General features: G+C 45.8%; 1 protein-coding gene and 1 long non-coding RNA gene across 2 annotated transcripts; one reads left to right on the plus strand and one right to left on the minus strand.

Annotated features, from left to right (window-relative positions):
• The first annotated feature begins 731 nt into the window (after window positions 1–731).
• Window positions 732–19,901, plus strand: TMEM268 (transmembrane protein 268). Its single transcript, XM_074973688.1, has 10 exons — window positions 732–845; window positions 1,366–1,448; window positions 5,993–6,322; window positions 7,944–8,053; window positions 11,423–11,530; window positions 12,936–13,085; window positions 13,800–13,910; window positions 15,589–15,669; window positions 17,412–17,588; window positions 18,642–19,901. Exons 3-10 carry the CDS (start codon window positions 6,181–6,183, stop codon window positions 18,819–18,821), a joined length of 1,059 nt encoding a protein of 352 aa, XP_074829789.1. The 5' UTR covers window positions 732–845; window positions 1,366–1,448; window positions 5,993–6,180; the 3' UTR covers window positions 18,822–19,901.
• LOC141999862 (uncharacterized) lies at window positions 19,784–26,276 on the minus strand. The gene is made up of 3 exons (XR_012642098.1): window positions 26,125–26,276; window positions 24,914–25,015; window positions 19,784–22,856 (listed from the first exon to the last, which is right to left on the minus strand). It is a non-coding gene; the product is annotated as an uncharacterized LOC141999862 (long non-coding RNA).
• Between the last annotated feature and the right edge of the window lie 318 nt (window positions 26,277–26,594).

The raw sequence follows: 26,594 nt of genomic DNA on the forward strand, positions 1-26,594 counted from the left end.
CAGGGCTTTGCATCAAGGGGGCTGGGCTTTGGCTCTGAGATCAGCTCCCAAAGGTAATTTTTGCTCAAGGGTACCAGAGTTTATGCACTGTAGCTAATCAGAAAGTAAGCAGCCACAGAGATGCAATGTCATTTTTATTACCCCCGTCTGTGGTTTGCCACAGGCTGTTTTTAATAACCTGCTTACAGTACCCTTTCTAAACTCTGTGCCCCTGTTTTATTGCTATGCCTGGATCCTTATCTGGGGGAGAAGAGAAGGCAGATGCAGTTACTCGTTCTGATGCAATTGCACTCTGAGCTTTGTCTACCTGTGTCTGTAGAGGGGAGATGATACTGCATGCTAATGACAACAGAGAGGCAGCCTGCAGTGGTCAATGTAATAAGCCCCCCTGCAGATGAGCGGCTATAAAGTCAAAGCTGCTCCAGTGTTTCAGAGAACACATTGCCTAGTAATGGTCAGAGTAAACCGAGCTAGAGAAATTCCAGGCTACGAGAGAATCACAGGGGGCACAGGCACAGTAAGTGGAGCTCATCTTTTTTTTATTTTAGTCACCATTCACGAGTATAAAGAAGTGTGCTACGATCCTGGATTAGATCTGTCTCGTGCCTCCCCAGAACCACTTGCGTTTGCTTGTTTCTGGTGCATCCCAATTCTATGGCAACATCATGATTACAGACAGTGTAAAATGAACCTTCTCCCTTCCCACTCCACCCCTTTGCTTGGGGGAAGCTGTAATCCTGGTGTTGCATGTTACACAATGGAGAGAAACCTATGGCGTGATTCCCTCTGATTTTATGGCTGATCCTGTCACATTTCTCTGGGAGAAGCTGGGCTGGACGCAGCAGGTAGGGAAATGGTACAGTGTGTGTCCTTTGGGTCAGCTGATTGTGCATCCTCATGTTTTGAATCAGATGCGAGTAGTCCATAACTAGGATCTGATCTAGGCTAGGTCTATGTTACAAACTTTTGCTGGCCCAGCTATGCCAGTCAGGGGAACGAAGGGGTGGGTTCCCTGACTGATGTTGCTGTGCTGGCAAAACCCCCTAGAATAGACACAGTTATACTGGTAAGATGGTGCTTTTATCAGGATAATTTATTTCACCTGGGGTGTGTGGAAGGGGGCAGGGGGACGGGGGACTGAAATAAGCCAACAAAAGCAGTTTTCCTGGTATGTGCTTTGTTCCCACAAGGAGTGCCTTACTGGTGTAGTATACTGGTATTCTATATCAACTAAAGGCTCCTAATATAGACTTGGCCTTAGACCCACTACCAACCCTACTAAAGTGATTGGGAGTCTTTCCACCCAGTACAATGGATCATCCCTAATGCAAAACTAACACATCTTTTCTTGGTCTCTCTGTGCAGCAGTTTATTTGTAAGGGAAGCCAGGAAAATGTCCTAGTTTGATGGTCGATTCTTGTAAACAGCCAATAAATTCCCAGGGCTGGGTATGTATCTCCCCTTCCTCCTATCTACATTTGTCTTTTTGTTTGCATGACCATTTTCTTAGTACTGTATATTACTCCCCAATCTTGAGCAATTGGTGTGAAATCTCTATGTATTTCAGAGAGAGAAGTGTTTGCCACAGCTTTGCTTAATTCCTGCCTTCTGTAGCTGGGAAGGGGATATGCATGGCAGCCTTGGCTGTCTTTAAAGAAAACAGCCCGGCCACTGCCATCAGTGTGTATTCACTGGGCTTGTTTTGCAGGGATGAGTGAACAGTTTTGTACCACTCAACAACAGCGTTGTGTGTGTGTGTGTGTGTGTGTGTGTAGTCTGGGGATGACTGATGGGGCAGAGCCTTCAGTGAGAACAATGAATCAGAACCTTGATCAAACCAGTTATTTCTTATGAGTCAAATATTCTGGTAAAGGAAATGTCATCATGCTGGAAATGAGCGCAGTCAGTGAAGACAAGTTTCACGGTGCTCAATGTCAGCGGTCATCTTCTGAAGGCTTTCACTGCAGACTCCAAAGGTGCGGTCCCATTGTTAAAGCTTTGCTTTGGCTAATAAACCCATGGCAGTTTAGATGATGCAGCCCTGGGGTTTGCAGCTGAGAATACAAGGTGACCCTCATCTTCTTGTTTAAGGGAAAGTGTCCCCTTTGGACCATGCTGACGATCAGCTTCCTGTACCTCCACTAAGCCTGTGGGGTTTAACCCCAGCTCTGAACTCCCCCAGACTTTGAGGTATTTGAAATCCGGAGTCTCTACAGTTGTAACAGATGGGGAAACACTATGTAGGCACTCTATGGGGTTAAAACCACTATATACAACATGCCTAGGGGAAAACTCTCACGCACATGAGCTGTTTTGCAAGTTGGTGCCTGCAATGCAATATAATGAAAGTGAGAGGCAGGGTGGGGGCGAATATGCTGCTCTGACTTCCGTGGGTTGCACCAGTATATTCATTTGGATCAGGACAAATGAGGATGATTTATTTCTGCAGCAGCCACACTGTACAATAGCCAACAAGAAAGAGGTTGCCATCCCAAGGTTCAACAGTGTTAAGGCACAAGGGCTACGGTGTTGGACATGCTCATGCAAAAGACAGTAGGAGAGAAGGAAGTGAATGGTGTGAACTCATTGGATACAGAAGACAACACTGAATAGGTGAGCTTTTAGAGGTCTCTTGAAGGACAAGGGGGATGGATTCATAGATTCATAGATATTAAGGTCAGAAGGGACCATTATGATCATCCAGTCTGGATCTTGTTGAACATTAATCTGGATCTTAGCTAAGAACATGAGGTGTCACAAAAGGAACTGCAATAGCCCAGAGTGAGTGAAGGAGACAAAGGGAGTAATTACACTAGTAGATTGGCAGAGCATATAGAATGGGAGGGAGCATAGGAGGAGACAAAGGCAGACTCCCAGAGAACTTTGGAGGTGAAGAGGAGAACCCAAGAAGAGAGGAAGGGAGAGTGGAGTTGGAAGAAGGACCGGGGGAGACAGATCTCCACAGAGGGGCATTGCTTCCACACTAACGGAGAACCCCGTGGAATGAGATGCACGCTAGATAAAAAGGTAATGGGGAAGCTATGGAATCGGCACCCTCTTCCTGGGTAGGAGGGGCTAGCTCCCTGCAGCAGCTCCCCTGATGTCTGTGAACTGCCAGCACGCATTGCATGCTCTGAGCCAGCTGTTCCAGCTGAAGTTTTCTCCAATGGGAAGCTCTTTTCGTGTGACTGACATGTCTAACCCTGCAAATCCCGATTCAGCTGTCGCTTTATATGCTACCAGCATTGATGGCACGTTTAGTTGGTGTATGTTTCTTAACTCTGTGCTGTGGTTTGGTTGTCTCTTGTTCTCCTTTTTCATTGTCCTCCCAGTTTGCCACCAAACGGTAGGAATTGAGGGCGAGGCCCGGAGGGAGAGTGACATTCACCACCTGTCTTTTGACTTGGGGAGAAGAGTTTATTTCACCCTCAATCTAGGCAAATAGGATGGAGAGTGGTTTTTTTGTTTGTTTGTTTGTCTGGTTTTTTGAGAACAAGAATGTTCCTTATTTGGGCTGGCATCAGGGTGATGTGATCTGGTGGAGAAGGGCTTGTGTGTGTGTAAATAGCAGCTGTCACAATGGAGATATTTCATGGTATTTCCTGCCACAGCAGATCACTCATTTTCTTGAGATTGCACGAATACTCACCCTCCTAAGTGCTCAGTCTGAACAATGCCACCGCTGAATGGGTCAAATTCACACACACCTCTCCTGTTGTGCCAAAATATCAGAGCTTTACTTCTTTAACTGTGAGTTTCCTGTCCTTTGTGGGCTCCTGCTGCAATCATAACGATCTTTTAATGTAGTTTCTGTTGCATCAGTTTCCTGTTTGACTGCACTTTAGCTGATGACTATCATGGATTTATGTGACTGGGTTAAACCTCAGTGACACCAAGGGATGCAAACAGAGCAATCCCGTATCTGATTGTGGCACAGCATTGATAGGCTTTGTGCGGCAGCCCTGCAGCTGCAACACAGGCTCTTGGGAACACAAGACAGGAGAAAAGGGCAGAGAAGTGAAGAGTAATTGTGCAGCATCATCCGTGTTCTAATAGAGATGCAGATGAGCCCCATGCACGCAGGGCAGTTAGACAAGGCAGGACAAGCCTCAGAACATTCAGATGCTCATTTTGGATAAGCACCCACAGTCTGGCTGCTGATTTGAACTATACAAACCTCCTGCATCAGCAACATTTAACTCAAAAGCTCACAAGCACCATGTCACGGTCCAGGGCACCTGCCCCTGTATCCAGCAAGAGTGCCTACTTTTAGGGTTCTGGCTCCCAGCCATCAGCTCTCTCGGGCGGACACCCCATCTTGCTTCCTTCTGATTGGGCAGAACTGTTTCCCACCTACACTGTGAGCTCCCCAGCAAGTTAGACTGCCTAAGCAGGCCTGCTTTGCTTTCTCCTCCGAGGCTATAAACAGCATAATTGCCCATAATTATAAGGTACCACACAGCTTTTCTAAGCAAGCGCATTTAGTCTTAAGGTGAAAGCATTACAAAAAAAAACATATTAAAACACTAAAGAAACCTACATGCATGCTAATAATCTTACCAGAGACTACCCCCACCGCCCTGCCCAACCCCAGCAAGGGCTCTGCGGGTGGGGCAATCCTTCAAACCCACCAAGGGGTTTTGCTGTGGTTACAAGTTCCTAACAACATTAACATACCCCCCTCCCCCGGTATTTCCTAGGAAACCCAATCAACTAAAAATTCATTCGTGTCTGGTACATTGTTTAAATGAGTCCTTTGAAGCTCATATGTCCCAGGGTTTACATTGGTCATGTGTCTCTCTTAGCGACATCTACCTCCCACAATAATACATAAACATTTGCATTTTTCATCCAATGTACAGTAGAACCTCAGAGTTATGAACACCTTGGGAATGGAGGTTGTTCGTAGTTCTGAAATGTTCTTAACTGAACAAAATGCTATGGCTGTTCTTTCAAAAGTTTACAACTGAACATTAACTTAATACAGCTTTGAAACTTTACTCTGCAGAAGAAAATGCTGCTTTCTCTTTATTTTTTAGTAGTTTACACTTAACAGAGCAATGTACTGAATTTGCTCTTTTGTGTGTGTGTGTGTGTGTGTGTGTCTGCTGTTGTCCAGTTGCGTACTTCTGGTTCCAAATGAGGTGTGTGGTTGACTGGTCAGTTTGTCACTCTGGTGTTCGTAACTCTGAGGTGCTACTGTACTCCTAAAATCCTTACATTTAATCCAATCAGGTTTGTCTAGGATAATGTCATATCTGACACACACTGTCTCTCTCACAGGGCTGTGTGACTTCTGTTTCCTTTTCTGGAACTGAGAACTGAAATGCACAGGCGAGGGTGCAAATGAGAAAAAAAGTTACCCTGGCATTTCTGACTCAGCACAAAGGTTCCCTGAGGGTGCTGGGTGGAAGTCCTAGTCTGTTTGTCACTCTCTCTTCGCATTTGTAATGTTCCCATCACTGTGTCATCATTTCTTATCTGAATTGGTTTTCTCTTTCTCACACAGTCGTCCATTATGATGCACCTGCTCAGTGTCCAATATTTACAGTTCAATGACTTGGCTGCTTTAAAGCATCAGTAATGTATATTCTCACTGGCCCTGATCCTACTCCCATGGAAGAAAATGGCCAAGCTCCCCACTGGCTTCAACAGGCTCAGGATAGGCCCATTTGTGGATTAATTGCCTACAAAATGTGCATGATCATGTTTAATTAAAGGACAGTCTTCCCCATGAGCAAAGAGGGCTGTTGCCTCATAGACGGAAGGTGTGGATGCCTGGCACCCATGCCTGCAGCAGCATACATAAACATGGGGATGACATGGGTATGCTTTATCCATGAGGATTCTGGAGCTGACCCAAGAGTACTCCATTAATCATTTGGGCATAGTCCATCAGGAGCAGAGTCCACAGTGCTCCTAAGAGCTTGTATGCTGCTGTGCTACAAGGTCTTTTTGTGCAAGATGGTGTCATTTCTCTTCCCCCTTGCAGGCAAGATTGTGACTCCCTTGCTCAAATCAAGTCATATATTACATCGCAAGCAAATCAATGGGACTTTTCTTCAGTGTGAATAAGAGTATCACAGTCCAGTCCACAGCAAGGAGAACAGTCTTTAACTGGGTGTTTCTATGCTGTAAAAGAGGAAAGGGGAAGAATTACGAATATAGAGTGTTGGATTTATGACTGCAGGAGATAGCGGTCCGCATGAAGCCCGTTTCTTCACCATGGCCTGTGAAAGCCAAGCAGATGGAGCTGAGAAACAAAGTCCCATCTCCTACTGTGGGACCCATGCAGGTGAAAGCTCCCTTCACTGGGTGAAAGGTAAGCAAACAGCTCCAACTATTGATTGCAAGGACATTCTGAATCAGGTGGCATTAAACTAAGAGAAATTGCATTTTTTTTTCTTCAGGGCTGCTCATTTTCAACAGAAGGAATATAACCATTATAATAATTAAGCAAAAATAAAGAACACACACCATGGCCAAGAATTACAAAAATGTGGCTAGTAATTTTGGGTAGCCCAAGTTTGGGGAGCCCAGCGTGGTACACTTTAACGAGGCCTGCTTCTCAGGAGTGCCCTGCTGAAAATTAGATCCCTTTAAGGCATCACAGTTGGGGCACCCAAAGCCATAAATCGCTTGTGAAGATTTTAGCCTGGATTTGTAAAGCGACTGACAAAGCCTTGCTCTGTTTATGTTGCTTAACACAACGACACTCCTTTAGAAACGGACTGAAGTTCTGTGCCCAGCTGATACAATCATAGCACTTCGCTCCTGTAGCACGTTTCATGCATAGGTCGCCAAGTGGTTGCCCTGTGCAGATCCAGCTGCAGGATCAGAGCCCAAGGTTTCAAAGTGATTTTGAAAGACATCAATGGGAGCTGCAGGTGCTCAGCTCATCTGGAAATGAAGCCATGTAAACATTTTGAAATAGTGTCTGTTCATTCTGAGCGTCTCCGTTTCTGGTTTGCCCAGTTTGAGACACCTAGTAGCTAGTGCCTGATCGGCAGAGGTGCTGAGCACTCACAGCTCCCACGGGCATCAACTGAAGTTGCAGGATGCTCAGCACCTTTGAAAATCACTGGGGGCTAAAGCTGGGCACCCAGAATTATTAATTAGACTTTGTCTTGAGTAACTTGCCTAAGGTCACGGAGTGGGTGAGCGGCAGGGTGGGGAATAGAACCCAGGCTTGCCGACTCCTGCTCCTGGCTTTCTGATGATGTAGTTCATCTCAGCAAACACTTAGAACATTGTTTCATTCACATACCCTTGAAATATGCCTATTCCATGGATTTTAATCTGAATGGGCCACACCTTTGTGTGAGAAGGAATTTAGCTTCCTTGTTGTTAGCCAACACAGGGGAAACCTCGGGTGGGGTAGAGCTGGTGCAGAGGGTTGGGCAAGGTGTGCCATGGGTAGGAGTGAGTGGGGTAGAGTCTACGGTGTTCTGCCTTGTCCTCTGCCAAGACAGCAGTGCCTTAAACCCAGTTTCTCAAAGGTATTTAGGCACCTAGATACCATTGAAATCAATGGGAGTTAGGCTCCTAAGTACTTTCAAGGAGCTGGGCCTTAAAGCCATTTGTCATGGATCTTCACAGCTGTTTTGAGTGGGTTGAACCCATTGTCTCATCACCCACTGGACTGGCACATGATCCCTTCCCAGGTCTGGTCACATCCTCTTTGGGCACGTGTAGGATTTGGTCTCCTTACCTTTCAGCCCTTGGTCCCTCCAATACAGCCAGAAGGCTGCGCAGCTCTTCATGTTGTGATTTTCTTCGAAACGATGGAGGAAGAATTCAGAGTCTGTCACGTGCTGAGAGCTTCTCAGCGCAATCTGCCACTTCCTCAATTTGCAAGCCCACTTCAGCGCTCAAGAGGAAAACACACCACAGACCAGTCCCTTTTGATCACACTCAGCCTTCTCCTCCGATTCCTTTTGCAGAGTTCCACAACGGCCAAGTGCTTATGGTTCTCACTGCTAGCAATACCTGCTCTTCCACCTTCTTTGATCTGGAGCTTTGTGCAGAGAAACTGAAGACCTTTGGAATTCAGGTTAGCTCCTCACTGGGAACCTGGCTACTTGATGGCTTACTGGGGTGATGGGTATTCTGATGGCTGTGTCACTTGCCCCTGTTACAAGGTCTACTTCATATCTGTCATGCAGAAGTATAGATGGCCTATAGAAAGAGGGCTATCACTTACACCTGGGCACTCCTAGTGACTTCAGTTGTCTTTTGTGCGTGTCACAAGTCGATATCTAAATTATTCGGCTATCTAAGTGCTGCATCACTGAGGGTAGCAAGGTGTTGCAGCTCACACTCCAGTCTTCTAATTGTGCACTCCTCTACGTTTGACTGTCTGCATCGCTGGCCTGCAGTCATGTTGGCTTAGCCCAGGGGTGGGCAAACTATGGCCCGGAGGCTGCATCTGGCCCTTCAGACGTTTTAATCCAGCCCTTGAACTCCTGCCAGGGAATGGGGTCAGGAGCTTGCTCTACGCAGCTCCCCTCTGCATGCTGCCCCCACCCCAAGCATCGCCCCCGCAGCTCCTATTGGCCAGCAAACGGGGCCAATGGGAGATGCAGGGGCAGCGCCGGTGGACGGGGCAGCATGCAGAGCCTCCTGGCCAGGCCTCCGTGCAGGAGCCAGACGGGGGACATGCCGCTACTTCTGGAAGCTGCTTGAGGTAAGCACTGCCTGGAGCCTGCACCCCTGACCTCCTCCCACACCCCAGCCCTGATCCCTCTCCTGCCATCCGAACCCCTTGGTCCCACCCTCCTGCCCCCCACAGCCCACATCCCTAGCCAGAGTCCTCACACACTCCCGCACCCAACCCCCAATTTCATGAGCATTCATGGCCCACCATACAATTTCCCTATCCAGATGTGGCCTTTGGGCCAAAAATTTTGCCCACCCCTGGCTTAGCCCGATCGTCACAACTTATTACCTTCAGAGAGGTTGGGTGTGTATATATTTCAGCTGCGTCTGAGAAAGTGATATTACAAAGTACAATGATAGTGCTTTGAGATCCTCTGGTGATAAGTGCTCTGTAGAACTCAGGGCTTGTCTACATGCGGAGTTGAGTCAGTTGAATGGCTGTGATTTTAAACGAGTGCATGTAAACAAGCCCTGCAGCTCATAACAATCAATTTGCAGACACCTAGAAGATAATAAGGTGTTAAGTAACAGTCAGCACAGATTTGTAAGAACAGCTTTCTTTGACAGGGTAACAAGTTTTGTGGATAGTGGGGAAGCGGTAGATGTGGTATATCTTGACTTTAGTAAGGCTTTTGATACTGTCTTGCATGATCTTCTCATAAACAAATTAGGGAAATGCAACCTAGATGGAGCTACTACAAGGTGGGTGCAAAACTGGTTGGAAAACTGTTCCCAGAGAGTAGTTATCAATGGTTCACAGTCAAACTGGAAGGGCATAATGAGTGGGATCCCACAGAGATCAGTTCTGGGTCTGGTTCTGTTCAATATCTTCATCAATGATTTAGACAATGGCATAGAGAGTACACTTATAAAGTTTGTGGATGATACCAAGCTGGGAGGGGTTGCAAGTGCTTTGGAGGGTAGGATTAAAATTCAAAATGATCTGGACAAACTGGAGAAATGGTCTGAAGTAAGTAGGATGAAATTCAATAAGGACAAATGCAAAGTACTTCACTTAGGAAGGAACAATCAGTTACACACATACAAAATGGGAAGGAGTATTGTGGAAAGGGATCTGGAGGTCATAGTGAATCACAAGCTAAATATGAGTTAACAGTGTAACACTGTTGCGAAAAAAAAAAGCAAACATCATTCTGGGATGTATTAATAGGAGTGTTGTAAGCAAGACACGAGAAGTAATTCTTCTGCTCTACTCCACTCTGATTAGGCCTCAGCTGGAGTATTGTGTCCAGTTCTGGGCGCCACATTTCAGGAAGGATGTGGACACATTGGAGAAATTCCAGAGAAGAGCAACAAAAATGAAAGGTCAAGAAAACATGAACTATGAGGGAAGATTGAAAAAATTGGGTTGGTTTAGTCTGGAAAAGAGAAGACAGAGAGGGGACATGATAACAGTTTTCAAGTTCATAAAAGGTTGTTACAAGGAGGAGGGAGAAAAATTGTTCTCCTTAAGCTCTGACGCTAGGACAAGCAGCAATGAGCTTAAATTGCAGCAAGGGAGGTTTAGGTTGGACATTAGGAAAAACTTTCTAAGTGTCAGAGTGGTTAAGCACTGGAATAAATTGCCTAGGGAAGTTGTGGAATCTCCATCATTGGAGATTTTAAAGAGCAGGTTAGACAAACACCAGTCAGGGATGGCCTAGATAATACTTAGTCCTGCCATGAGTGCAGGGGACTGGACTAGATGACCTCTCGAGGTCCCTTCCAGTCCTACGATTCTTTGGTTCTCTAGTCTGTTTCACTAAAAGACCTGATCTTAGCACTAAAAGATCCAATCTTGCTCCCACTGAAGTCAATGGTCAAACTCCCAGTGGCTCAAATGGGAGCAAGGATGGGCCTGTTGTTAGTGGAGAGAGACTTGAGTAACATACTTGCCCATGGTCAGTGAGCAGTTAGACAAACCATTCATTGTGCTAAAGACAGAAAGGGATGGAGCAGAGCTGGAGGTATCTGTGATGGACACAACATTGCAAACTCTCACCTTTAAATATGATCTTGGTGTGACATGAATTCCCATGATGGGTTCTTTTGCAGTTTCATATCAATACAGTGATTCTGCCTCACAACGAGTTTCACTGCTTTCAGGGCAAGCTAGGCTGACTGCCTGAGCAGGGCAATGAATTATACACTATTACTTAACACTCAGTCCTTGTTCACACACACTCTCTCTTTAGTTAAATGGGTGCAGACCCTTGTGTGGACTCTCTTATTTCAGTTTAAAAGGGGCTTTTTTCAGTTTGGCTGAAACCTGTTCCTTACGGACTTCAGCTAAACCAAAAGGTTTGATTAAACCAATATAAGAATGTTCAGACAGCCTTTTGCACGGGTTTAACTAAATTGGTTTAAAATCCCATCAGTTAAATTTCTGCAACTGGTGCAACTCTGCAGGTAGATGTATCCTTAGTTATAAAGAAAGCACCTTTCAACTGCGGATCTCAAAGCACTTTACAAAGGTTGGTGGTATTATTTACAAATGGGGAAACTGAGGCACAAATAGGTTTCGAGGGCAGATTTTTATCTCTGTTATACCAGTATAAATGAGATCAGAATTTGCGCCAATGTCCCTTGTTTGGAGGCAGAGTCTGGGACATAGGCCAATCCTATCGAATCTCCAATTTCATAATCTAATAATGTGAAATGCCAGTCTGGCTCTTGGCTATTGCCATTCAGCTCGCCTTCTGATTGTTCTTAGAGATCTGCATGAAAAAGTGAGTGGCATTTGTTTGTTTTGGTTTCTGAACAGATGACAATGGATCAGTGGAGGAACTTAATTCAAAACGCCATTCTGGAACCTGAAGTAAGAAGATACATGTTCTACAACTCCAGAGCTTTTGGGATAGCCATTGCTGTGGTAAGCATCACGGCCCCTCATTCAGGTTAATTGGTATTAGGGTGACCAGATGTCCTGATTTTATAGGGACAGTCCTGATATTTGGGGCTTTTTCTCATATAGATTCCTAATATCTCCACCCCCGTCCCGATTTTTCACACTTGCTTTCTGGTCACCCTAATTGGTATGTGCCATTACTGATATACCATGAAAATTGCCTTGGGGATTTTCATAGGAGCCTAAGGGAGTTAGGTGCCATTTCAATGGGAGTTTGGAGAAGGGAATGAATTTTCAAAGGCACAAATGGGAGTTAAGTGTCTACCCCCCATTGACTTTCAGTGGGAGTTGAGCACCTAACTCCCTGAGGCCCCTTTGAAAATTCCATCTTGCAGAGATTGCTGTATAATGAGGCAGGTATGCACACGGCCCACTTTTCAGGAGTCCCACCACAGGCAGTCAGTTAGCAAAGCTTTCGCTGTGGTGGCTTTAATGGGGACGGAACTCATTTACCAGAAGCATCTGCCTCATCCCATCCTTCTCAGCTCTCAAACGTCATCCGAAAACACTCTGGACCTCATCTCATTTACCCTGAGGTCTTCACACTTCTCTGGCAGGCCCAAGGAGTCTTAAAATGGGACTAAATTATATTTTCACCATCTTTCAGGCCCCTTCTCATGAACAGGGTGGGGTGGCCCTTCTGTAAATAAAAATCAAGTGCTCCTTTCTCAGAGGTATTTTTTTAATGTCAGCCATTGTATTTTCGCTAATGCCGCAGTGTTTAGATTTTTAATATTTTTCTGTTTGGTATTATTGATCTATCCTGTCTAATTGATCTGTCTACCCCATATAACATTGTACCACACTGTATCATACCTACCTTTCAGTCCATCTCTAATCTATACGTTCCATCAGGCAACATCCTGTCTTAAGATACCACTCCAAGGTATCCCCAAATGAATACGACTCTGCTCTGCCTTCATTAGTCCGTCGAGTGGTCCCTTGAGGCAGGTGCCACTGTACATTGTTTTTGCATTATTGTATTTTAATTTTCTTAGCAGTACCCTTCGTGCTTTGGTGTGGGAACTTTATAAACACAGTGACTATAAGAAGTGTTATTTTCAATACACCTTGGGGAATCCGTTTCTTACTAGAAATGGAGGAACTTGGTTGAAATCCTAAGTATGAAACACTATCAAGAATTCATCTGCTGTCTTTGATGATCAGGAGCTCATTCAATCCCGACTCGCATTCTAGACCTCTCTCCCCCATGTTTCTTATTAGAAGGACCTTTTGTCCATTAATCCTCTGAAAATCCCTGGTAATTTATCTAATTTATGAGAAGGGAACTTTCTTGTTCTCTTGACCTTTCTTCTGCTTTTGCCATATTTGTGAGTATTGTTTTCTGAGTCTCTCTGGGTCTTTTCAGATTTTCTACATCTCAATCTGGGCAAATATTTACTCCACCATGCAGCTGTATTCCTTTGGGTGCCACTGGGAAGTCAGCATTCTGGTGACGTTGGCTGCCATAGCACTCACTATAGTTGTTATATTGATTATTGACCAACATCAAAGGAAGGTAAGGAGAAATTTCTCACTTGTTCCATTATGTAACAACGTATTTCTTTCCAAGCAAACAGTTAGGGAACAAGGTAATTGTCTAAAAGTATTTGAAGAGCATAATTGCCAAGAAGGGACAAAATATTTTAGAATGGGCACAGTATAATTAGAATAACCAATGGGGTGCCAAGATAAAGTTAGGCTGCATATTAGAAAAAATAAAAGCCGTAGGGCTTGATCCATAGCCCACTGAAGTCAATGAGTACCTTACAGAGACTAGGACGGACTTTGGATCAAGTGCTGAATGATGAGAGCTATAGATTTAATCTTCCAAAGAAAGAAGTGGAAGCTCCATTGTTTGAAATATTGAAATCTAGACTGGAAGATATACAGGACTGTCTGAGATAATCCTGAACTGACTGGTGGGGGAAGGAACAGGTACACTGATTTTATAAGTCATTTCCCTCTCCATCTTCTGGGACTATATCACATTTTGTGGTGGGAGCGCTGGTTGAATAGACCTGGTATGTAAACTTGCTTCAATGGCAGCAGAGTTAGGCCAGAGCTGAGTGCCTCTGAAAAGACTACCTGAAATGGATAGTTTCTCTCATTGCTTTGTTTTCAGGGACTTAGGACTTTGGACCATCAGAGTCACCGACTCTTTACAATTCCTGGTTGCAGGCTGGCCTGGAAAGTCACCGTGGGTCATGCTAACATCTTTGTTATTTAACAGATACATGTGAATACTGATGTGAGGCTGGCAGCCGCCAATGAAGTCTTCATGAAGCACAACTTACTTCTGGGGGTTGCAGATGCCATGGACAGGCACCAGAATGTTCTACAGGTATCCTTTCTGGGTGAGACAATTTCCCTCATTGCTGGTGCTTGCAGGTAAGCAGGTATTTATCATCAGTCTCCTCATCAAAGAGGTTCTCCAGAGGTTTTTTTTTCATATCTAGGGACTGATCCACTGAAGATAATGACTCCAACTGAGTTCAGTGGGCTTCTTTATTATTTGTTGAGTGCCAGCAGGGCACTCAGGGTTGTACAAATATAAAGGAACATGTGGTCCCTGCCCCTAGAGCTTACATTCTATGTTGCAAAGACAAACTCATTAAGGCACCAAATACACCATTTTCACAAGTGCCTCCTGACTCTGCGTGCCCTACTTTAGACACTTTAAAGGGGCCTGATTTTAAGAGGATGAGTACTCAGTGCTTTCAGAAAATTGGGCCTCTTTAAGACATCTCAAATTGCCCCCACCCACAACATAGAGGGACACCAAATTAGTAGGTACTTCTAAAAATTTAGGCCCAGAGGACCAAACGAAAATGAGTCTCAGACCCTACTTTTTAAAGAGAACTTTTGTGGATCATTGCACAAGAGCTTGGAAGACATGCAGTTGAAGAAGGGGGTTGAAGAAGGGGACAAGAAAACAGAGACTGCCCCCCGAGCATAAGAGGCAGCATGGGAGAAAGCACAATGATTAGAAATGGAGAGGAAACCAAGAGCTGAGAGGGGAGTAGGAAGAAATTAGGAGAGATGCAAGCAGGAGGGGAGTTATGCGAAGTCTTGAAGGTGAGGGTGACACACTTGAGAATTTGAACTAGATGTCTGGACAAACCTGGCTACACCACTAACTAATCAGGGTGGCTAATGGAATAGGCTCTGGGCTCCATGCATGTGTGTTGGGCTTGTCGGAGAGCAGAACTAGGCCCAAAGATGTATATTTTTATCCGTCTTACTCCAGTGTTTGACTATATCTTTTCTCAGCTTTCATATTGCTTTGGAATTCCCTTGATCATGCAAAGCAAGACTATAGATGTGTAACCCGCCCCCCCCTCCCCCCATGCCCAATATTGGTGGAGCACCTCATTCTTCCCTCCACCATATACCCCCACCAGACTCTCCCCACAGACCTGACCAGGGAAGTGGGGCTGAAGCTCAGGTTGTAGGCCTGGTATCCCTGTCTATGCATCCAACCACTCTCATGTCCAGCTGTCCCCATTAGCTGGGCAGTAATGAGGCCTGGCTGACCCCTGGCTCCCAGTGCAGGGGGGCCTACGGGCAGTACTGGTTTTTCAGCCCCCATGGATGTAGCTTCTTGGGCTTAAACTCACCATTGTGGAGGGGAGGCTCTGTTTTGGCCATCTGACCGGGTCAGTCAAAATGGCTGCCTCTCCTGCAGCTGTGGAGAGCAACAACCAGCCTCCTTCCCCTCTGGCTCTCCCTCCCTGGTCACTTGACCCCTCAGAGTGAGCTTCACAGTGCAGGCTCTTTGGGGCCAGAAGTTGGTCACCCCAGTGTGCCAGTCCAGTTCCTAGGTGTGTCCCTCCAGCACAAGCAGATAGGCAATCCCAGTCTTTGCCTGTGGGAGCTGTGCCTTGTCTCCGAAGTCCCCAAACTGGCAGGTAGTGGGTACAGATAGATACATTGCTAGCTCAAAAGATGGAGCATTAAGGAATTGTATTGGTGTCTGTCCTGTAAAATGCTCCTTCCTTAACGTTCTCCTCCATCATCAGCTTTGCTTTGTCCATTTCAACCTGGAGCAGTGTCTTCACTCCTTAGCAGGCTATATTACAGAACTGAAGAGAAACCACCAGGTAAGCGATGCTTGGAGCAATCTGAGCTGTCTGTGCTACATACAACCTCTAGGATTCGGAATAAATGAGGGGTATAGTGCATGGGCCAGGTTCCCAAGTATACTCTGGTTGCCTTACCCCGCTCTAGTAACACAAAACAGCCAGAAACATGGCTTCACCAGCCAGCTGAGCTGGGTTTGTGGCTGCTTTGCATCATTGGAACAGCCCAAAGACGCCAGTGTGGTGGTGAATTGAGCTCTGGGTGTTGATCTGAAAGTGAATCTAATATAAATAAAAAGGATCACCTGTTTGAATTTCCTTGTGATCAGGCCCCTGTTATAAATTTCTTCATCTAGGGCCAGATTTTTAGAAATGCATGTCGCAAATCAATGGTATGCATACGTGTCCAGTTCACGTGCAATTTGGTGCACACATTTCTATAAATCTGTCCCTTGATAATGAAACATAACAATTTAATGAAAGAAAATGCACAAGAATCAGGGCCAGATTTTGATACCTGTACTCACATTGAGTAGTACCTAACTTCCTGAGCCGGGTGACTGAAATCAATGGGACAGCTCAAGGAGTAAGAGACGACGCTGTTTGACTAAGGTTATATAATCTAATCCCTTCAAAAACTGCTCTAGCTCTTCTCCACTAGGACGTGCACGAATGTGTAAATTCCACCCTGTAGTGTCATGACTGGTAATGAGCCCAGGTCCCAGTGTGTGGTTCAAATCCCCACTCCTATAATTCTCTGAAATGTGAAGAAGCCCCTCTGCAGAAGTGATGGAAACAGCAATGGGTGGAATGCAACAAGCAAACTGAACAACCTAACAGGCATGGCACATTTCAGACAAAAGCATGATTATTTATTATTTGTGTAGGGCTGGACCGTGAATGTCTTGATAGTGCGCAGTTACTCACACAAGTAACACAGCTGAAATGGCTGGGTTTATTTGTGTGAGATACTGCTGACCCATGTGAGTATGGGGGTCACAACCTGATCTGTAGTCCTGGCAATATGCTGGGTGCTGTACAAAATAGAGACCTAGTCCCTCCTGCAGGGAGGTTAAACTCTAGCTAGACACACAGCACGTGTTAGACAAAGTACGCACCACCTGATGAAATGCAGCTCCGCGCTCAAAGCAGTGTGGGTGGCTCTAACATATTTTTAGGCTTGGCAGAATTCAATGTTTATTTTTTAAATAATGTTGACATATACTATTGATGTTTATTTTTAAGCACTTTTTCGATCTCTATTGATTTAAATTTTCACATTTGCAGAAAATTGTGGGGGCAGAGCGTCAGACAATAGAGTAGGCTGGAGGCAGACAATAATTATTTAAGAGCAGGAGGCGTGGAGATACAAAAAGGTAAAGCTTGATGACTGTTAGAACATTAATTGTCAACATCGTATGTCAAAGCACAGAAAGTAAATATCCTTAAATCAGACAGTCATTCTCCAGCAGCATTTTCTGTACTTTGCCTATTAGTAAATTTCTATTAACATTGATGGAAATATTTTTTCATAGGTTTGTGTGTGTGCACGTGCGCGCAGTGAAATTGACATTCGCCGATAAAAATCGAATCCTTCCAAGCGTACATCTTTTTCATGCCCTTCTTTCCTGGGTGGATAATTGTGGGTAACTGTGCAGCACCAGATCCTATAAATTATCCTTGCCAGGTACTCAGAGAGGAAAGGCAGAAAGACAATGCTGCCCACCTTTGGAGACCCCAAGAGCTCTCCTTGTGTTTTTCAGTCAGCCCTGAGGCACAATCTGGACCAGTTCTGTGTCACTATGGAGACAGTGATCCAGTCGGGTCAGGGGAGAGGAGAGGAGAGTTCGTCTGAAGAGTCACCTCTTCTACCCAATGACAAGAAAGGGACTCTGGCATGCAGTGAACTGCTCCAGCTCATTCCAGAGGGAGCTCCAGAGGTAACGTGGAAGCTAAGTAGCAAACATTTTCTCTCTGGCTTAGCAAGAAAGCTTCAGTGGGATGGGTTTGATTGACTGTACATTTTTATACGCAGAGCTATTAAGTGAATTTAGTGCTGGTGACAGCCCTGGAAACGGAAGCCCTCTAGCTATCTCTAGAACAATATGAGCTGTGGCAAAGCAAGCTTGCTCCCCGCTCCATCCCTGCCAACTTGGCTCAGCCCTGACCCCCTGTCAGGATGAGGTTGTTCAGTCTCCATGGCCCACTTAGTCCTTGGCCTCTCAGCTGGGTCTGTCCGCTAATAACAAGTGTGGGGTCTGTTCTGTGAGGTTGACACCAGCATGCTGAATCATTTCACATTGGGCCCAACATGGCTCTTGGATGGTAATAACATTCTATCTCTGCTGACCTGAGCTGTATTTGAAGCAGTGACTTAGCCAGCACTGTATTCCATTACTGTTCCTTTGAGCCATCTAGTAACCTCACTTATATTGCCATTAAGGACAGAGGGCCTGATCCACATTTGCAGTAAGGCAGTGTAAAGGTGTGTACACTTTAAAGTGACTGTAACTTAGACCCCTTTACATAGCCAGAATGGTGTAAATGTAAACAAGAATCAGGCCCAGATAAACTTAAGCTTCTGAGTGCAGCCAGGATCCCCTTGCTTTACGGGGACTTTCCTCAGTATTTCCAGCCCTTTGTGTTCATCCCATTTTTCATACAAGAGATATAGCTACAAAATGTCTTTGGTGGCTTTTGCACTATCTGCTGTTGTAGGAGCATCTGTTTTGGGGCTGGATCAGGAATAGTAAGGAGAAATGCATTAAGAGTTATCATTTAGTATCTAATACATCATCGATTGGGGGGCAAGATGTCTCCTTGGCAGGAGATATTGGCACCAATATCTAAAAGGTCTTTTTCGTCTTTGATTCCTATGATTGCCCCAAGACTTTATCACCATGGATAAATCACCCTAGAACTCTGTCACCATGGGCACTGTGAAGGTATTGATGTGTGGAGTGCCTCTGATGTTGATCTCATTCTTGTTCCAGGTGATGGCCCAGCAGCTGTTGGTGATCTTCAGTGGCTATTACATCAGACTCTTGATCAGTGGTCAACTCCCTCAGGTCATCATGTTAAGGCATGTGGAACACATGAATATCCCCTGCCTTTGCCAGTTCATAGAGACGAATGTGCTTGACACAGGACGCTGTTGGTTCAAGGCCAGGTGACATGAGGGGCCTGGAATGAGTTGTTGCAATTAATACTGTTCAAATACAGTGGTCCATGGAAGAAGCCAGGGCATAGGGAAGTCCCGGAGAGAGATGCAACTGCATCAGGGATTTGTTTTGACCAATGAGAGGTCAGTAATGAGGTGGAGGACATGACTTTAGTTAAATATTCAAAATCCCATTCAGAGACAATAAAAGAGACAGACACCTAACTGCCTAACTGCCCTCTTGCAGAGGAGCAAAATCTCATGTGAAGAAGTGAATTGGGCTGCTTACAAATGTGCCTTCCTTACTTCTCGTCAGGTCTGTTGGCCGTCCAATACAAATAGTTTCATTTAAGTGTGTTTGTAATGAGCTATCAACTCATGCTGGCAATAGTGCAAGTAAGGATCATGCCTGGATGATACACAGCATATAAAGTTCATATTGTTGAATGTTTAATGCAAGGAACATGGCAAGATCATGGCTAGTTAAGTTTCCTCTTTTATGCTCCACTCATGTTCCTTTCATCATGCATGTGTGATCCTTGCATTTTTCCCAGCATGGGCAAATGACCTGGCTATTGTCTTTATTTTCTTGCACAGACATGCTCTATTTTATTTGGCCCTGAAGATCAGAGCATGACATTTCTCATGCTTGCTTCACCCCAGCAGAAACTCACAAACTCTTAGCATCCCATTTGTTCTGGACTTCTGTTGGTATTTGTTGTTTGCTAGGCATGGACACTGCACTCAGCACGGTACAAAACACAGAAGATGTCACGACCTCTGACCTGGAGACTTGTTAACCTAGGAGCATGATCAGAAACATCCCCCACTCCTTTTTACTCTATCAGGAGTTAGGGGTGATGAACAACTTCCAGAAGGTGCTCAGCATCTCACATTATTAGGCCTTTAAAAAACAGACAACATGAAGCACACTAAAAAATCTAAAGCAAAGTTCTTTATTGAGCATCTTTTCTTTAGTTTTGGGACAGTATTTTGGGGGTTTTTTTGCTATCATTTTAAATGACATGGAAAAGGAATTAGTTTTAAGCAGGAGACCAAAGTGTCTGCTTGTTACCGGGTTAATTTAATAAACAGCAAGTGAACAAAGTGCTTAAATTATACAAGTAATTGCATCCTGGAGTAATAACCGTGACTGGGTAATCAACATACAAGTCAGACGTGGCTCATGCTTTCCATCTGAATCCATCGGACAACTGCAGACGCTGTCAGCTGGTTTCAGCAGGTAAACTTAAGGCTATAGTTCCATGGAGGAGTTGATTCAGTACACATGGCAATAGGGATTTACATGACCTCACGACCATGACAGGCTGTATCTGTAAGATTGTAGTAGCTGCCTTAGGCACCCAGATGACCTAGTGACGATCAGGGTATGTGGAGCTAGACAGACAGTTGTAATGACGTGCTCCTGCCCTGTTATTTCTAATTGTAAAGTCCCCTGAATATCTTATTTCTGTTGATGAAACACATTCATTTGTAATTTGCCTCTCCATGGAGGCACTTAAAGATATAATTTAAACCAAGATTCACGCACTCTTTCCTATTACATAGGAACATGGGAATTGCTAGACCACATCAGACTAGTGTGATCCAGCTCAGTATCTTGTCTCCGACAGGGGCCCCTGCCAGACGTTTTTGATGACAGAGCAAGAAAATCCATAGGGAACAATAAAAAAGTAACCTGCTCCCAGGAGAAATTCCATCCTTACCCTCCTCGTTGGTCTATGCCCTGAAATGTGTGGTTTATGTCCCCTATAACTATTTGTTAAGTGTGGATGTTCACGTTATCCATATAAGTGTCCTATCCTTTTTTTGAAGCCTTTTTTCTGCAGAGAAATCCTGGTTCCTCTGAAGTTTTTAACAATGACTTCAGTGAGCATTTCACCCCCGGCCTTAATAGTTTCTTGTGGCAGGAAGTTCCACATTGTTCTGAGCAGGCCTTTGTCATGAAACTCTTCCAACAGACCAGCTTATGGTAACGAAATAGAAAATGTTACCTCTGGTTGTCTTGATAGGGCACTTGACTGGGAGTCAGGACATTTCAGTGCTAATACTGGGCGAGCAACTGACCTCAGGCAAGCCACTTCCTCTCTTCGTAGCTGTCCCAGGGTGGCTGGGCCTTTTAAAGGAAGCAGGTTCAGGCCAGAACTGGTGCTCCCAGTTTGGCTGATTGAGAGCATGGGGCGGCACCAGAGGGAGAGTCAGAGAGGTAGGAGGTCCTTGAAGGGAGCTGGAAGAGGTTCCTGAGGCAGCAGGTGGTGAGGTTTATGGCTGACCTCCCCACGCTGAAGAAGGCTGAAGGCAGTAGAGAAGCATAGAGAGTTTCCTGCTGACTTTGAAGCCAAAGGGTTGAAGATGGAGGGCTGAAGCCAAGGGAGCAGTGGAAGGGCTTCCTTGCTGGTCTGTCTGAGATGAGTGGTTAACACAACTGGGGAGAGATGGCTGTTCCCCTGGTGAGGATGATGTCCCAGCAGAGAGATTAGTGGTGGGGGTGGGTGGGCTGCCCTCCAGCTGGAAGGCCGTCCTAGCAGAAGGACAGGAGAGGACAGAAGACGAGCCCAGGTGTGGTGGATGATGCCGGAATGTGGCACATGCTATGCTGGTGAGCTAGATGTGGTGGGATTTTTAAAGACTATTTCCCTGGGGTGGGGCATGAGGGAGTGATAAGTGGACTATGTTCTGGGACGTTTGTTAAGGATTATTTGCACTATGTTTTTGTAATAAAGTCCGTCCCCCCCCCTCCGCCCCCCCAGAGGGGGATTATTGAGGAAAGAGAGCCTGTCATGGAGCCTTTCTGAGAGGGGAATTGGGATGTAGCCTGGTGCTGGAGCTCCCAGGTGCCAGGGGGTATCCAAGGATGAGGGGGAATCATTCACAGTACTGCTGAATCACTTCCTCCCCTCTGTCTGTCTTCTCTGTTTTGGCTGCAAGCCGTTCAGGAGCAGAGGCTATCTCTTACCACGTGTTTGCAAACATAGTAAAACACCACGGGCGTAATCTGGGCTGGGGCCTCCGTGGCAACCGTAACACAACTAATAAATAATTCACTGTGTACTCCAAAGGAATAAATGCTCACAAATGGAGCAACACCAAAAGGCCATCAATATACAGTACACTTGCCTTCATTAGTTTTTATTTCTGGTTGAATTGCATGTTTGTAGCACAGGAAGGATTCGGACTTGTTCATCTCCACACAAAGGAGTTTGTGAATCTGTCGTCATTGTTCACTGTGACAATACAGGGAGAACTTCCCAGAAGAAAGGAAATCAGATCACCAAGGGCCAGATCCATCCACCCATGTAAGGGTGGTGTCTTCCCTCTATGGGCCAAATTCTGCTCTCTCTTACTCCAGTGTAGACCCAGAGTAACTTCATTGAAATCAATTGAGTTTCTCTGCTTTATGACCGTTTTAGAGACGATTTTTAGCCCTGAAGGCCAGATTCCGTTCTCTGTTACACCAGCGTAAATTCAGGGCAACGCTGGTCCAGATCCTCGGCTGGTGCAACTCAGCATAGCTCCAATCAATGGAGCGACACTAATTTTTATCAGCTGAAGATCTGACTCTATTAACTTCAGTGAAGTTACTCTGAAGTTACACCAGTATACATGAGACCAGAATGTGGCCTGATATACGTATTGAATACGACTTTGGTTTGAGAAGGGTAACATATTCTCCCTGGCCCCAGTATAGAGCATGGAGTAAGTTTTCGAGGCAGCAGTTATAGCAGATGCTGAGCGTCGGACTTAATTTGTCTTTCATGCTGGGAAATCCTTGTGGCAAGGGGTTAGTAAGGACAATTCATATTGTTATACAAATGCAAGATGGATTTACTGGTGAACACGCATTTCCGATCGCTGGGGAGCAGACCAAGACCCTCGCAGAGTCAGAGAGAAAGAAGGCCTCGGGCTTCCAAGGAGGGCCCTGAGGCCATCTACCCTCAGGATCCGCAGGGCTGTTCAGGGCCGAGCACCTTGTTCCTAGTGATGGCGCCCGTCACTCGGGGGCCTTCTGATATCACCGTGTTTACATCTGAAAATGCAAGCGCAAGAGAGGAAAGAGGAGGAATCCGCAATGTTAGCCGTGGGAATTAAAAGGCTTATCCGTCATATGGACAAAGCTTCGACATCAGCTAGCGAGGAGGCTACGTTCCAAGCCTTACAGCGGGAGATTGTAACACAGAACAGGGGAAAGCTGAGGCTAGGTCTACACTGAAAATGCTACAGCTGCACACCGGCACCTGTAGCACTTCAGTGTAGACACGACAGTGCCGGGAGGGGTTCTCTCGGGGCTGTGGTTAATCTACCTCCCCAAGAGGGGGTAGCCAGGTCCACGGAAGAATTCTTCTATCGAACTAGCGCTGTCTACACAGAGACTTAGGTCGGCCGAACTCTGAGGGGGGGTGGATCTTTCACACTGCTGAGCGACGTAGCTGTGTGGATCTAATTTTCTGGGGAAGACTAGCCCTGAGAACAGGAGCCCAGATTTATATTAGAAAATGTTTTCAGTCTTAAATGGCCCAGCCAGCAAAGCTTCCAAGCGTCGGCAAAAATGGGCTCTTGTTGGTATAGTTTATTTCACTCACTGAACCACTATAAGCAGCTCCATTGAGTCCAACAGAGCTATGCTGATTTACACCAGCTGAAGAGGAGTCTATTAGCTTAAAGGGGAAGTTTAAATACCACTGCCAGGGCAACTTATCTGACACCAGTTAAACTGCGATTCCAATTCTGGGCCTCTCTGCGGCCCCACCCCACCTGGCTTTCAGTGAGCCTGTTGAAAAAACTCTTTGTTTTTCAGTCACAAACAGCGATGTTGACATAGCTAGGCTGGCATAGGCTTCATGGCCACACCTCCTGCTGCTGCATATGGCAATACAGGTTAATACTGCCCAGATCTGAACTCACTTACACTTAGGGTGACCAGATGTCCTGATTTTATAGGGACAGTCCCAATTTTTGGGTCTTTTTCTTATATAGGCTCCTATTACCCCCTACTCCCTGTCCTGATTTTTCACATTTGCTGTCTGGTCACCCTACTTACACTAAAGCAAATCAGGACAAACTGCACTGAGTTACATTGGTGTAAACCTGGTGTAAGTGAGAGGAGAATCAGGCTCATTACCTTGACCATGTAAACCCATCACTCACTGCTTCTCTTAGAGCTTGAGCAAATGATTTGGAGCCCTTCTTTGGACCTCACTTCTTGTGCCTCAGTCTCATCAATCTACTATCCAATTGCTGCCACATTTTAAAATCTAATCTAAGACTCCTGAGCAAGGGTTTGGACAGCAATTCAGTTAGCCTTATCTTATCAGAAAGTGGTGCACGCTTGGTATATTCTACAGCAATTTAACAGGAATAAAAGTGCAAGTCTGTCAAGTGACAGCCATATTTTGTGTCTCCAAGAGCTGATCAGAAAGAAGGGAATGTCCCAGCTGATTCAGTGGCTAGTAGCAAGGTATTGAATTTCAGGCAGCTGGGAGAGCCGCAGGCCTCCTGGGTATTGCATGAGCCATCTGCAGAGTCATGCTGACATCTGTGTTTTAAATAACTTCCTCTAACTGATGCAGCCAGCAGATGGGGGTAGGGCTGAATTTGGTAATGAAAATAAGAGATGTGTTTGCCTGGTGTGTGATAAGCCATTTTGGCATCAAACAGGAAGCCTGCTGGGGAGACCTAGATCTGGGAACTTGAGGGTGCTAAGTGCTTAAACAGCTTATACCTAATCTGCCCTATGATTCTATGTGGGTCAGTTCAATGTGAAGTTCAAGTAAATTTATACTGGGATTTTTTTTAATGGTGCCTCCTATTGGGCAAATAGACAAGTTTTGAAAAGACTTCAGCTAATCAAAAACAAAGCCATGTCTGTAAGGAAATGTGGGGGTGGGATATTGCCTGCCCATAGTAATTTGCAGCCTGCCCAAACTTACATGCCTGGCTATGGCACTGCCATGCAGCAGAAGTAGGAATAGACCCTAAGTCTCCTGAGTCCCGACCGGCTGCATCCCATCTCCTTTCTAATCTAGTATGCTTGTTGCCCCCCACCACAGCAATCTTCACGACAGCTCCAGCAAGTCCTTTACTTACTTTGGTTTTGGCTGTGGTCCGCTGAGTGGGCCGGGGTGGCAGGGGGCTCCTCATCTCTGTGGCCACATAGGCTCCCAATCTTTGCTGCCACATACCTGCAGCCTGCAGAGAGAAAGGAGACCATTGGTTTTAATTCCTCAAGCTAAGGGCAAATATTTGTTGGCCCCTGTGGGGCACTGGGGAAAAGAAGCTGCACAAGGCATCAAGGTGGTAGGGGTGTTCACAGGAGCAAATAATCCCCTCTCTGATCCTACCTGAGCTAGGGACCCAATAAGTCACCTTTTCAGCCATGGTGGGAGTCAGGGGGGATGTAACAAATGGTCAGCAAAATGTCCAGTTTGCAATAGAATCAATAGAATCAAGTTACACCATTCAAGGTAAAAGCTTGGGGCAAAGACTTTCCTTCTGTTCTGTGTTTGTACAGCACCTAGCACCATGGAGTCCTGCTCCAGGACTAGGGCACCTAGGTGCTATGCTAATACACGTCCATTTCTTGTCAGGGTTGGAGAAAAAGCGCTGAGAGAGCGAGATTCGCACTGATACCACAAGAGATCTTGGCCAAAAAGCACAGAAGTGAAGGTAGTTGGTCGCAACTGGACAAAATGGGCCTGGCTGCAGAACTTACTAGCTCCAGTTTCATCCTGTGTAATTCTGTTAATTTCAGCAGAATTATTCCTGATTCACCCTGGTGCAAGTCCACAGTCAGACCCAAAGACACTCAGTGGAGTTGCTCCTGTTTTACACCCATGTAAATGAGATCAGAATCAGGCCTAATGATTTTTTTTTTAATTAATGAGCAAAGTTTTACTTTATTCCTTAGATAGTAACCCCCCCCTCCTCCCCCCCCCCACTCTTCCCCTCCCCTGCCAGACCCAGCTAGACCAAGTATATGATGTTATTGTGGGAAGGGAAAGTTGTGGAGAGTGCCAGCTGATAGGACTTTACCTCCCCTTGCAGGGTGACCCAGCAGGTATCACAGAAGCCTCCCTTTTGTCCACGGCTGGGATATACCCCACTGTGGAACAGTCCCTCCCCGCAACAGTGAAGACAACACCCATGTAAGGAAAGACTCTTTGCGAAGGCCTGGCAGCTCAGGCTGCATTTCAAAGAATTCACTCATCATCCCACGAACTTCACGGGGGCACACACGTATTTACAAACCAAACCTCCCCCTCTGCTCTGCTTTGTCCAACCCAAAGAGGTTTCCTTACCATTGATAATTACTCAGACCATCTCTGCGGGGCTTCAGCCTGGCTGTGCTTTCTTGCTGCTCGGGCTCGGCCTCTGCTCGTCTCTCACACTCAGCTGGGCTGTGGTTTTATTTTTTAACACACTATTTCCTCCCTCCCCGGACGTTGCCCCAGTAACATGAGTCATGTGGCTCGAAGGCCAGAGGATGTTGTGTAAATCTTTGCTATTGTGCCCTCCAGGTAGGGCTGTGAGGAACAGAGTTTAGATCCTCCCCTGGCCTGGGTTTTGATCTAACCTACGTCGGTGTATTGCCCAGGTTATACAGGGGTTGGTTAGGCACGCAGAACCTTTCTATCTAAATGGAAGCAGCCGTCCCTACTGTAGCTCCACTGACTTACGTGAAGTTACACCATTGATGCATTTGGCCCAAGCTGTGGGACTTGCTCCGGATGCCTGAGAAAGATCCAGGAGTTAGCTGTTGTTCAAGCAT

The sequence above is a fragment of the Natator depressus genome, chromosome 16 (assembly GCF_965152275.1).
Source record: "Natator depressus isolate rNatDep1 chromosome 16, rNatDep2.hap1, whole genome shotgun sequence".
NCBI classification, from domain to species: Eukaryota; Metazoa; Chordata; order Testudines; family Cheloniidae; genus Natator; species Natator depressus.

Bases quoted from the DNA above. Each gene is read 5' to 3' on its own strand.
- TMEM268 (XM_074973688.1), top strand. From the start codon at position 6,181: ATGACTGCAGGAGATAGCGGTCCGCATGAAGCCCGTTTCTTCACCATG. The intron at 15,670-17,411 runs GTAAGCGATGCT...TGTGTTTTTCAG, and splicing joins AACTGAAGAGAAACCACCAG to TCAGCCCTGAGGCACAATCT. The intron at 17,589-18,641 runs GTAACGTGGAAG...TTCTTGTTCCAG, and splicing joins TTCCAGAGGGAGCTCCAGAG to GTGATGGCCCAGCAGCTGTT.